Here is a 12700-nt window from a genome sequence, read left to right on the forward strand (position 1 = left end):
GATTAGGAAATACTAATAGTATTAGGCTGCTCTCTTTTGGGGGAACAGGAGGTTGAAGTGTTTTGTTTAGAATTTGATTCAGCCATAGTTTCTTTCCTCTCACAAGAGAGTTTTTAAAAATTCCTAATCTATGAAGTGAGAAGTCTAGGACACACTCCACACGGTGAAACACACAGCAAGTATTTTTAATCCCCGGTGTAAAGGCAAAAACTGAGTTACAAAAGGGTGAACAATTTATTAAAATTAACTAAGCTATATAATTTGAATTCTTGTTTCCTCTTTCTTATAGCTTGTAGACCATATGTCAAATTTCCTTGTCCTGGACCTTTTTTTTAAAGAAACATGTGAATCATTTTTCTTTATAATAGTCTCTTCAAATGCGAGTAATTGTTTCTTTTGAAGGCAGCAGTTGTGTTTCAGGAAACTGTACAGATTGCAAATGAAAGTAGCCTGAGATGCAAAGACTCTTCTCTGGAGAGATCTCCAGAGTGACCCTAGAAGCCTAGGATTTAGCACTAGAGGAGCATCGGAGATGATTTAATTAATCTTATTATTATACAGATGAGAAAGCTAAAATCCCTCCTCCCTGGCCCTGTGAGGTTCCACTGCCGTTCTTCTCCACACCCCGTTGCTTTTGGTCGTGTTTTGTTTTGTAAATAATCACTCACAGGTACGTGGCAGAGTGAGAAAAGCAGCAGGTTAGGAATAACAGGCACCAGATCCTCCACTTACCAGCCACGTGACCCCAGCGTTCCTAACCCAGGAAGGGGAGATGGCGCATCTGCATCGGTAGGGGGTGGTTGTGATGATCAGGTTGGTGTTGTATATATGAAAGGACTCAGATCTAGAAATGATCTTCTAAAGGAGCTTCCGGTTCGCTTTGATTTCATTCAGTGAATGAGAGTGTGGGCACTGGTGGTGGTGTTCATAATAATAGTGTCCACTATTTATTGAATAGTTGATTAATTAAAAACTGAAGAAAAATTAATTTGTAAAAACAAACCTTCTTTATGGATATTCTGTTAAAGAATACAGACTTATTTTGAATCATTTGAGAAAATAGTTGGATCATTTAATTTTGTTCCACTTAGTGAATGACTTATTCCTTTTTCTCTTTCAGCATTACCCAAGGAGTATCAGAAGATAGGGAAGGCCTTGCAGAGCTTAGCCACAGTCTTCAGCTCTAGTGGTTATCAAGGTACACCTTCCTTTATTTGTTCTTGGGGCCCTGGGTGTCTTAACCCAACAGACTGGCCTCCTCAGGCTCTTATAGACAAGCAATAACTGCAGTGAAGCACCCCATCAGTGACGTTTAAACTGGATGCACGGCTCCACTGAGGACTTTCGCCGCCTCACCTTACTAGTTTTGAGAAAAGTGGTGGGTGGTAATAGTTTGGATTTCCTGGCTAGTGTCTTTGCCTTTCCTGTGCTCAGATACAGCTCTTGTGTTTTAGTGAAGCAGGCGGGTATGGTATGTGACACTCTGCCCTGCTTTCATTTCTCTGCCAAACTCTGAAGCCGAGTCTGACTGTCACGAGCCAGATCTTACCAGGGACATTTGGAGGGAAAAATCTTGACTGAGTAACAAGTTCATATTGCCTTATGTCTCTTGCTAACTCATTATTGTTTTCAGCTTATCCCATATTGTATATCCACTTGTGGTATTTTGAGTTCATTGTGCATTTCCATGGACAACACTTACAAGTTAGCCATTTTCTTTTATATCTTGGTTTGTTTTCTTAGTTTGGCATGTGGAGCTGGTAGGAAGTAAAAGTATTTGCCAGGTGAGTGGCACCTATTCAATTTGAGGACGTTCTATCACTTATAGAAATGATAGGCTTGGTACTGTCACCGTGGCATTATTCTGATACCCAGGGAGGGTAGGTCTTTGGAGGTCAATGTCTGAGTATTTCCAGGTATAAGAAATTAGTCTTTTACCAAAATGTAAGACCTGTGGCTCCCGTATTTGAATATTTCTTGTTGGCCTGGCTGAATTGTGTCTTTTAGTTAAAACTTTTAGCTTGGGCAGGAGTTTTGAGGATTCGTTGGTCTGGCCCCCATTTTTTTAGATGAAGAACCCAAGGTCTTCGAAGATAAGCATCTTGTGGCCAAGACACCCCAAAAAGGTGCTTAACATCGCCAGTTAGAGAAATGCAAATCAAAACTGCAGTGAGGTATCACACCACTCAGAATGGCCGTCATCAAAAAGTATACAAATAATAAATGCTGGAGAAGGTGTGGAGAACAGGGAGCCCTCCTACACTGTTGGTGGGAATTTAAATTGACGCATCCACCATGGAGAACAGTATGGGGGTTCCTTGAAAAAACTAAATATAGAGCTACCGTGTGATCCAGCAATCCTATTCCTGGGCATAGATCTAAAAATTATGAGAAGATGAAATTTCTAATTCAGAAAGATAGAGGCACCCAGTGCTCACAGCAGCACTTCATACAGTAGCCAAGACATGGAAGCAATGAGATGTCCATCAACAGATGAATGGATAAAGAGGATGTGGTATTTATATAAATGGAATATTACTCAGCCATAAAAAAGAATGAAATGATGCCATTTTCAGCAACATGGATGGGCCTACAGATTATCATACTAAGTGAAGTCAGAGAAAGACAAATATCATATGATACCACCTACACATGGAATCTAAAAACGTGATAAAAATGAACTTATTTACAAAACAGAAACAGACTCACACACATAGGGGGAAAAAAAAAAAGTTACCGAAGGGGGAAGGTGAGAAAAATAAGTTAGAAATTTGGAATTAACAGATACACACTTGGCTCTGTTCACTGAAAAGACCTAGAAATAGTTATCAAGTCTAGTAACAAGAACTCCCAGCATCACCCACATGGCGATTTTGAAATATTGTTTGCCTGAAATAATCCAGAGCTCAGAGGGAAAGAACCTGGATGCCAATCTGAAGAACCTTCCACTGTCCTATGAAGCGAAAATTTGAGCTTAGTGAAGATAATGATTGCTATGAAATGAAGCATATCAACTTTAATCCAGACTTGCAGTGATATTCTTAAAAAGTTAATCTCAGTCAGCTTTGGAGGATGGAATAGAATCAGCTTATAATTCTGAAAACTATAAAAAGAAGGAAGCATTTAACCTGTTCTTCCTGTCCCCATACCTCAAGGTAACAAAAAGCTGATAAAGGAAAGTTTCTCTTTATAAAAGTATTTCAGCTAATAAAGGAACAGTGACAGAAGTAATATAGCACCAATTTGCAAACCTAAAATACTAAATAAATACTAAAATGAAAGATCTAGACAGTACAGGAAACAGAAGACTGTTGTTACCACCGAGACTCACTCAACAGAACCCGACTGTGGGACCAAGGCACACAGCCTGGTTTCTTCAACACTTCCCCAAAAGAAATTTGCAAGAAGAACACACAGAGGAGAAAGAACCTCTGTAGGAAACATGTCAGCTCTGTGCCATGTGGATGGTCTTTGCATCCTGACTCAAGCAGCCAACTTGATTGGAGACACCCGGCAGCTACACACTGGCTGGACAGTTCATATCAGGAACAATGGTCTTTTCTCAGGTGTGAGATTGGGGTTGTCTCTATTTCTTAAAGAGCCCTTGTCTGTTAGGTAAAATGTATGAATGAAGTGTTAAATGACCAGTAAAAGGGAGAGGAAGGGAGGGGACTGAAAGATTGGACATAGGCTGTTAGTTGGGGGTGATGGGTAGATGAGGATTCATTCTATTGTATAGTTTTCAAAGTTTGAAGTTTGCTATAATAACATTTTAGAAGTAATGAAAAGGAAATATAAGTTGTAACACGCATATAACTGTCTTGATTCTCAGGTGAAACAGATCTCAATGATGCGATAACTGAAGCAGGAAAGACTTATGAAGAAATTGCCAGCCTTGTGGCAGAACAGGTATATTAACACAGCCACATGGTTCCAGTGAAGATTTTATGCTGCCTAATCCACATGTTTTATTTAAAACCCCTTTTAAGACAAGCTTTCCAAATGGCTGTTCTCTTCTGTCCCAACGCATCTTTATTAATTACACCAAGTAGTAGTATTTCTTAGGCCAGGCTAAAGTAATGGATAATTCATCATCAGGAAGCTTCAACAGCTCCCAGCGCTGATGGTCTGGATCCATCTCAGCCACCAGGGAATTAGAACGTACAGGGAAGAGCTTCACTCTTCCTGTTTGGAGTCTTGCTCAGCCTCTCGGAGCAGAGGTTTCCTGGTCTGTAAATGGTGATGGAAGCACCTGCCTGGGAGTGGGCTGAGGATCAACAGCTAATAAAGAGAAAGCCCTGCTCAAATTCCTGGCAGGAAGCAGATTTCGTTGTAGCCACCTGGCTTTTATTGGAGTCCTTAATAGCCTGATTTCAGTTATGTTCATAGATACCAGATAATGTTTCCTTAAGGGGACTAACCATTGAGGTTGTTTCAAACCCTTAAATTAAAAAAAATTTTTTTTTTTAAGATGACAACTTGAAATATATATTTGTATACCCATACATTCATGTGATCATTAACTACTCTCCTGATACTTGTAAAAAAAAAGAAATTTATTTTTAGAATCGTGCACACCAAAACTTTAAATATTATCATAGAACAAATGGAAAAATGTATAGTTGCCACTTTTAATGATTACCAGATTTTTAGCAATTTTTTTATTTTCTGCTAAAATTTATACATTAAGCTATAACATCTTATTTGCTTCTGTGTAAACACGTGGTGTTAACTAGTTTTTGTTGTTGTTGTTGTTCACAGTGTTGCATTTTGGGCCACTTCAAAATAGCTAATTTTACCAACCAACCTAAAAATCCACAGTTTTTTTCATTTTTTTCACAGCCTACAATGACAGTGTAGAGTTCTTGGGGCTTATTTTCTTATAAGAGAACTAGGTTGACTGCTTTACACTCAGTAACTTCATGTCATGCCTGGCAGATTTGCCTGATACAGCACTTAAATGTAACCATTTTCTCTTCAATTGTCTGAATCCTTCCACCAATAATAGCCAATCTTTCTTGTTACAGCCAAAGAAAGATCTCCATTTCCTGATGGAATGTAATCATGAATATAAAGGTTTCCTTGGCTGCTTCCCTGACATTCTTGGCGCTCACAAGGTAACTTGATCCTAGGCGTTCACGGATGAGGTCCCGGCCGGGTCAGGACCCAGGTGCAGGGCCTGCTGCAGGAGCTTCGCCCTTCAGCGCCCCCCCAGTCAGGAGCTCCTCTCCAAAACCAGCTGGAGCGGCTCGGCGGGCTTACAGAGTGAGGGCGTTACGTTCAGATACCTGAGTGGTGGTTCAGTTTCTTTTATTCTGTAGAAAGATTATTTGGAGGGAACTAAAAGGATGATAGCTGTTCCTTTATGGATATACTTAGGGCAGGTTGCAGATGTAATAATCGTGGTGTTTGGTGGTCAAGTCGGTGCCAGGAATGGTACTTGCCCTCATCAGCGGGACCCTCCCTGCGCACTGCGTGGGCGAGTCCTCCCAGGGCCTTTCCTGTCCAGATGGAATCAGATGTCCTGTCCCCCAGCCTAATGCAGTCTGTCCTAATTAAGGTCAGAGTGGCCAATGTCAATTTTATTTGTTTACATTAATAAAAAGGAAACTATATAGTTCCCATCATAAAGGTTCTTTTTTAAAACTAAATAAAGATTGGTTTGGAGTGTCCTCAGATTTTGATTCTGGTTAATTTTTCTCTCTTTCAAAATCTGCACATTACCTCATTACTGTGGGTGTTTAATCAGCCGTCGAACTCTAGGGTATTGTGATGTGCTTGGGTTTATTTTGAGACAGTGGTTTTGTTTTCTTTGGGTATATACTCACAGGTGGAACTGCTGGGAGAGTAGATATTAAAAATTCTCATCATAGGAAGAAAATAGTTTATAACTCACTGAGGTGATGGATCTTACATACTTATGGTAGTAATCATTTTGCTTTATACACACACACACACGTCTCAAATTCATTATGTTGTACACCTTAAACTAATATAATGTTATCTGTCAGTTACCTTGCTGTAATGGGTGTGGGTGGGAATAAAAAAATTAAAATCTCAAAAAAGAAAAAAAACCCTCAGAACAGTTAGCTTGTTGTAGGAATTTGTGCCTGCCTTGACAGTTCCAGGTGGGGAACCTGATTTATACACAGGCATAGAGTTCTTCCCAGACAGCACCCATGAGCCGTGTGATGACACGAGTGTGGGAAATGTTTGGCAGCTTTTACAGCTGTTTCCATCTCGGTATTAATTTGAAGTTAATCCGAGCTTCTCACAGAAATCACAGTAAGGCTTACGATCAGCACAGCGAGGTACCAGCTTATGAAATACTCTGCGAGAGTGCCCAGGCACAGACGCTAGACTGTCCCGGATCAAGTGACTTCCTGGACCTCGTGCCTGTTTTCCAGTCATGTACCGCTCTCACCTGAAAATGCCTTATTCATATTACAGGAAAAGAGTGCTATTTAGTTTTCAGCCTTGTTGCAGCATAAAAGTGTAGGTTTCAGCTTAGCTATATTTTACAAGAATAACAGCATTTTTGTTTCCAAGCGACTTACAGGAAGTTATAGTGAGATACATTCCTCATGTTCTCATTTTGTGGGGGCATTTTCCTATTCAGTAGCAAGACAATTATAGAATGTGTTGGCTTTGTTACATTTTAAACTAATGACTAATCCTTTCAGATTTATTAATACCACTGCATTTTGTATTTCATAGGGAGCAATAGAAAAAGTGAAAGAAAGTGATAAACTGGTTGCAACTAGTAAAATCACCCCCCAGGACAAACAGAACATGGTGAAGCGTGTTGGGACAATGTCTTACGCTTTGCAAGGTAAGAACAATAAGGTCTGTGTGTAGTTAGTGGAGATTTTTTTCCAAAAAAATTTTCTATTTTCCTTGCTGGAGAGAAATTCCAGTATGAACAGCAGTTAAGTTAATAAGAACTGATTCAAAATATCTTCATAAGCCTGTTGTTTGTAGTATCTCAGTGTTAAAAGCTGTAATATTTACATTTAGTTTTTTGTACATTTACCTGAGGTAACTACAAATGACAACATGATTGATTAAACCTGTACATTTTTATTTCTTCTTGGAGACCCTGAAGATTCCTTTCATAACCTTCAATAGCAGGCCCTATCCAGACTAGATTCCCAAATCCAGCTTTTAGCAGCATGTAACCTGCAGGCCTCAAGACCACAGAATGTGAAGGGAGTTTGGACATAGCATTTTTGGCATGGTTTGACTGTTACTAAAAAGAAAATATTGAATTTTTTGAGTGTTTTCCAGCAGGTAGGAGCAGTGAATGGATTTTTCGTGTTTTGGCGGATGAATGGAATACATGGGCCAAGGAGGGAGCAGAAGGATGTTCTAGTGGGAACACAGAACACAGCAGGACCAGATTATGTCATTGGCCTTCGGGATAAAACCCATTTGCGGGTTATGAGGGGGAGACTTTGGAGATTCTGGAGGGCCTCAAAAGCCAGGCAGAAGAGTCTAGACTTGCTGTGGGCGTTAGGAAGCCATGAGAAGGTTTCGATGGAAAAACAAACAGAAAAAACCCTGCTAAGGAAGAGGATCCGCCTAGTGACGGAGGTGGGGGTGCAAATCGGAGGCTGACGTTAGACAGCCCAGCTGGAGACCTGGCTCCTGCCGTCTGAGGTGTTTAAGGACCCAAAGAAGATGAGGTGCTGGGGAAGAGAATGAAGGGTACTTATGGGCTTTTCCAAAGGATCCTTCAGGACTAGAGAGAAAGTAGGAGAAGAGAAGAATGTGTGAAAGGTTTCCAGAACGAGGACAGTTCCGGGCAGAAACAGGGAGGACTGACTGAAGCTTGGGGCTTGGAAGGGAAAGTTGGTCTTGACCTTGTGTTTGGAGTTATCCCAATAGACGAGTGAAAGCATTGTACAACTTCAGATAACAACCTAAAACCCGGAACAATGAGCTTTTTACAGGAATTTATGCCCGCAGCGGTTGGCTTTGTAGGTGTGGCGTGTAGGGAAAAGACAGAGGTGATATGGGGCCTGGTGAAGAAGGCCTCTCAGATACTGGTGATGGATGGGGGCGGCACTCAGAGGCAGAGTTGGAGAAGGGGTTCATTTGCCGAGTCGAGACATTCAGCAAACACAGAGGCTGGGCGTCCGGCCCTCTGCCTGGAAGAGGCTGAGTTCTGGCAGTGCTGGTGCTCGGTGGCATCAGGCATCAGCTGCCCTGAAGAGGGCCTTCCTCACGTCTCGCCTCTGCCCAGGCTGTCAGAGGCGCCTGGGCAGTCACCGTGCAGCAGAGGACGTGGCACCTTGCGGGGGCCCCCGTGAGCAGACTCGACATTCTTCACTGAGGTCACCGGCAGCCCGTAGGCCCAAGCTGGTTTCTTACTCAAACAAGAGCCGTCATTTGTGTGATCATGTTGGGCTTTATGAGATTTAACGTGCAAAAAAAAAATTTAACATGCATGGAGAAGGCAATGGCAAACCACTCCAGTATTCTTGCCTAGAAAATTCCATGGACAGAGGAGCCTGGCGGGCTGCAGTCCATGGGGTAACGAGTTGGTCACAACTGAGCATGTGTGCGTGAACACACACACACACACAGTTTTGAAAGATATTAAAGTTAAATAAATGTAAGGGAATAATTTATAAAAAAAAAAGATTTAACATGCAAATTGACAGTAATCATCCATCTATGGAGAAGCATTTTTGCCGTTACCTGTTCAAATTGTTTTTCTAGCCTCTTTGTGGCATTTTTGTCAGGAACTGGCATAGGCCAGCCTGGCTGATGATGAATCATGACTGGGCCAGAGACACAGCTGTGTTTGTTTGCAGTCCAGGGGGCACTGACCGATGTCTTGGTCTTGGTTGCAGCTGAGATGAATCACTTCCACAGTAACCGGATCTACGACTACAACAGCGTCATCCGCCTGTACCTGGAGCAGCAGGTGCAGTTCTACGAGACGGTGAGTCGGCCTGTCCCCCGGGCTCCCCGCGTCCTGCCAGGGCTCCTTGTGAAGCTGGGCGCCTGTGGTTTTTAACCCTAACTAGTGAGGCAACTAATGGGCTTCCCTGGTGGCTCAGAGGGTAAAGTGTCTGCCTGCAACATGGGAGACCCAGGTTCGATCCCCGGGTTCAGAAGAATCCCCTGGAGAAGGAAATGGCAACCCACTCCAGTATTCTTGCCTGTTAAATTCCATGGACAGAGGAGCCTGGTAAGCTACAGTCCATGGAAATGCAGGGAGTCCCACATGACTGAGCAACTTCACTTCTCAGTAAGCCAAAGGAGGCTAAAGACTGAGCAGGGATTTTTTTCCCAATCTCTTAACCATATCTGCGTTTTCCTTTTGAGGAACACTGGGCTAAAGAGGGTTTTTTTTTGTTTTTTTTTTTTCAAGAAGGAAGGGTGTGGGGTGCTGGTCCGGTGCCCGCCGCTCCGAGCGCAGGGGACGCTGTGAGATGAGGTCACCCTGCCGGCCCAGCTGGGGAAGGCGCCTGGCACTGTGCGGGACCGCACAGGCCGGCTTTGTGTGTGAGCGAGGGTTTCGCAGTGTGCAGAGGGATTTCAGAAGGAAAACAAAAGCAAGAGGGGGAGTGAAGCCTTAGATGGTTCCATTCAGGAACCAGTAATGAAAATGTAGACGTTCACACCTCTGCAGAGCAATTTTGTTATTCACCAGGATGTACAGAAAACAAAGATCTAGCCCATAAATGGAAACTCAGACCTCAAAGACAAGTTCTGTAACTTATTACGATTGACCGTGTGTTGGCTGCCGTATTTCTCCCTAAGCTTTCCACTGTTTCCATGGGGTCATCTCCTGTATGTTCAGGGTTCGGCAGGCCCCAGACTCATGTCCACACACACGTCCTCTGGTCTGTGGGTGGACACTGCCACTCGCGTGTCCGCCGCGGGGGTTCTTGGAAGGGAGTCGCGGCCCACGTGCTCCATGCATGCTGTCCATGTGTGTTGGAAACAGGTGGTTTCAGAGACAAGCGGAAGGTGCAGCCTGTCTCCACATGTGTAGCAGCAGCAGGGCCTGTCTCAGGAGGTCACAGGTGTCCGGGAAGGCAGGGGAGTCTGGGCCCAGCACAGAGACCGGATCCCGGGAGGATAGGCTGATGGTCTAGAAATGACGCCATGTGGTTGGAAGGAGCCTGGCTTCCTGTCAGCTGGGCACCGCGGCCAGCAGTCCCATCTGGGAATTTCAGAATTCCCTGCCAAGTGGCGCTAGTGGTAAAGAGCCCGCCTGCCAGTGCAGGAGACATAAGAGACGTGAGTTTGATCCCTGGGTCAAGAAGATCCCCTGGAGAAGGGAATGGCAACCCAGTCCACTATTCTTCCCTAGAGAATCTCACGGACAGAGGAGCCTGGCAGGTTATGGTCCATAAGGTTTCGAAGAGTTGGACACAACTGAAGCAACTTAGCAAGCACTCTGCTGCCCGGACACTTTCACTTTTATAGGGCTTCCCTGGGGGCTCAGACAGTAAAGAATCTGCCTGCAATACAGGAGACCCGGGTTTGATCCCTGGGTCAGGAAGATCCCCTGGAGAGGGGAATGGCACCCCACTCCAGTATTCTTGCCTGGAGAATCCCACAGACAGAGGAGCCTGGCGGGCTACCAGTCCATGGGGTCGAAAAGAGTCGGACACCATTGAGCAACTGACACTTGCCCTTTCCACTGCTCAGAGGCTGAGTTGGGGCTGGGAGAGACTAGGAGCATCTACCAGTGACGGGATTTGAAATGTTTGGAGTGTTTGAGAAGAGATGGAAATAATAGAGAACCACGGGGTCACCATGGGAGACATCTCACGTTGTTCTGTTTCTCACCAGATCGCAGAAAAGCTGAGGCAGGCCCTCGGCCGCTTCCCGGTGATGTAGGACAGATGGAACAAACGTGAAGAAACGCCGAAGTGCTTCCTTCTGACTTGGGATGACGCAATTTGATTCTTTTTTTTTTTCCCCATCATCCAAAAAGAAACAAAAAGAAAACCAAAAAAAAGGAGAGTTGGGAAAAAAACTTCATTTCCTTTATTAAGCACCCAAATGCATCAGTTTTTTAGGAATAGTCTTGTTCATCTCCACATCCATTATTTAAACCAATGGAAATTGTCTATTTTTGGAAAGTACTTAAAGTTACCAGAATTTTGAATGGAAAATTAGGGATTTGCCCCCCTCCCGATATTTTGCATAAAATTGTAATTTATGAGTCAGCCACAGTTCTGTTGCCGCCCAAAGTCAGATAATTACTAATTGCTTTCTTAAAAAATGCAAAATATGCCAGAGTAAAAAACATAATATGTTTGTATATTTTTATAACTCCTTTCCACCCTTTGAGAGTCCTATCTATTTAGGATACTCTGCACGCCTTCCACTGAGATGTTTATAACTCAGATGCTCAGTTTTCTTGACAGAGGAAGCAAGCAGGGGCTCCCGCGGCTCCCGCCCCTCACGTGGCCCTGCCGCACGCGTCCCTCCAGAGGACCAGCTCGGCAAAACCCCGGGATCAGAGCCCCCGCGCCCACCGCCCTGAAGTGCCGTCTGCCTCGCGTTCCCTTCTGAGCCCGGGTGAGGCTGGAAGGGTTCGCCGAGAAAGCCCCAGGGTCTCGGGGGAGGCGCTCTGGCTCGGCTCCTGGGGAAGGAGCAGCCACGTCTCTGTGGGCAAACACTCCTCCCAGGCTTTCCGCTGGCCTCGCAGTCTCGAACTGCTCAAGGAGGCACCGTGAGCAGTGCTAGGGAAAGCGTGATTTTGCCACTCGATTGGGATTTTAGACAAGTGGGCCGGTGGGGGTTATCTGAAACGATGAAGCACAGGTGAGCGAGCCTCTCCCGGCCCCACCAGATGGGAAGGTTTTAAGGGGCTGACGAGGGTGCTAAGTCTCATAACATGCGGCCCTCCCCAAGCTTTTACGTGCGAGAAGAAAAAGTTCAGAGCGATGTATCCTGCCTGTATCCTAAACTTCAGACAGAATTTTGTCATCATTAGTAGTTCATTTAATGGCATAAAGCAAAACAGGGTCTTGGCGAACTGTCAGCTTTAACCTGGGACGCTCGCAGACACGGTCTCAGCCCCGCAGACCTCGCCGCCCTCCACGGCTGCCTTACCGTCCGCTCGCACCGCTCTCCCTCTTCTGACCTGATAGTTACATGATAGGGAATGGAAGTTTTGGGCCAGCACAAATAAAGTGAAACCAAAAAATAAATAGAAGAGGAAATCAAATGAACACGAATATGAGAACTTCTTGTTCTTCAATATCACGGGTTTTTTTTTTTTGTTAATGTTTTATAAGTAATTTTCCCTACTTGATTTTTCTTTTATAAAATCTCATAGAACAGTGTTTATGATACAGCCATTTAATATATGTACAAATTGTAAAGAATATGTATAAATGTTTTACACAAATGCAAGAGCATGTAGAAGCCAACATATAAATAAATTGTTTAAAAAAACTGTACAGTAAATTCTCAAGCACTTTTTCAAAACACTTTTTGGTGTTTTTGTGTGATTTTTTTTTTTTTTTTGATCATTGTTTCATGTTGCCAGCTGCAAGACAGAGTCCAGGTGATGAGTTTTGCCCCAGAATTTATTTCTCCTAACATGAATTAATAATGCCAATTCCTTAAATGAGTGTTATCAATCCAAGAAACTTGTCATAGTTACCCGGAGAGGCAGTAAGAACAAATACCGATGCCCAGTGTGTTAGGGTTCTCCAGGGAA

The 12700-nt window shown here is 43.8% G+C and overlaps 1 protein-coding gene across 3 annotated transcripts in view; it reads left to right on the plus strand.

Moving 5' to 3' along the window:
- The window catches only part of SNX9 (sorting nexin 9), an 87241-nt gene extending 74774 nt beyond the window's left edge, over nt 1–12467 (plus strand). For all 3 annotated transcript variants that reach the window (XM_043888016.1, XM_043888018.1, XM_043888019.1), the window contains 6 exons: nt 1121–1198; nt 3833–3909; nt 5028–5117; nt 6718–6832; nt 8859–8950; nt 10816–12467. In XM_043888016.1, coding sequence (XP_043743951.1) covers nt 1121–1198; nt 3833–3909; nt 5028–5117; nt 6718–6832; nt 8859–8950; nt 10816–10863 — 500 coding nt within the window. In that variant the 3' untranslated portion in view covers nt 10864–12467. The remainder of the gene's footprint in view (nt 1–1120; nt 1199–3832; nt 3910–5027; nt 5118–6717; nt 6833–8858; nt 8951–10815) is intronic.
- Nucleotides 12468–12700: the final 233 nt, after the last annotated feature.

This window comes from Cervus elaphus, chromosome 26 (genome assembly GCF_910594005.1).
Source record: "Cervus elaphus chromosome 26, mCerEla1.1, whole genome shotgun sequence".
Taxonomy (NCBI): Eukaryota; Metazoa; Chordata; class Mammalia; order Artiodactyla; family Cervidae; genus Cervus; species Cervus elaphus.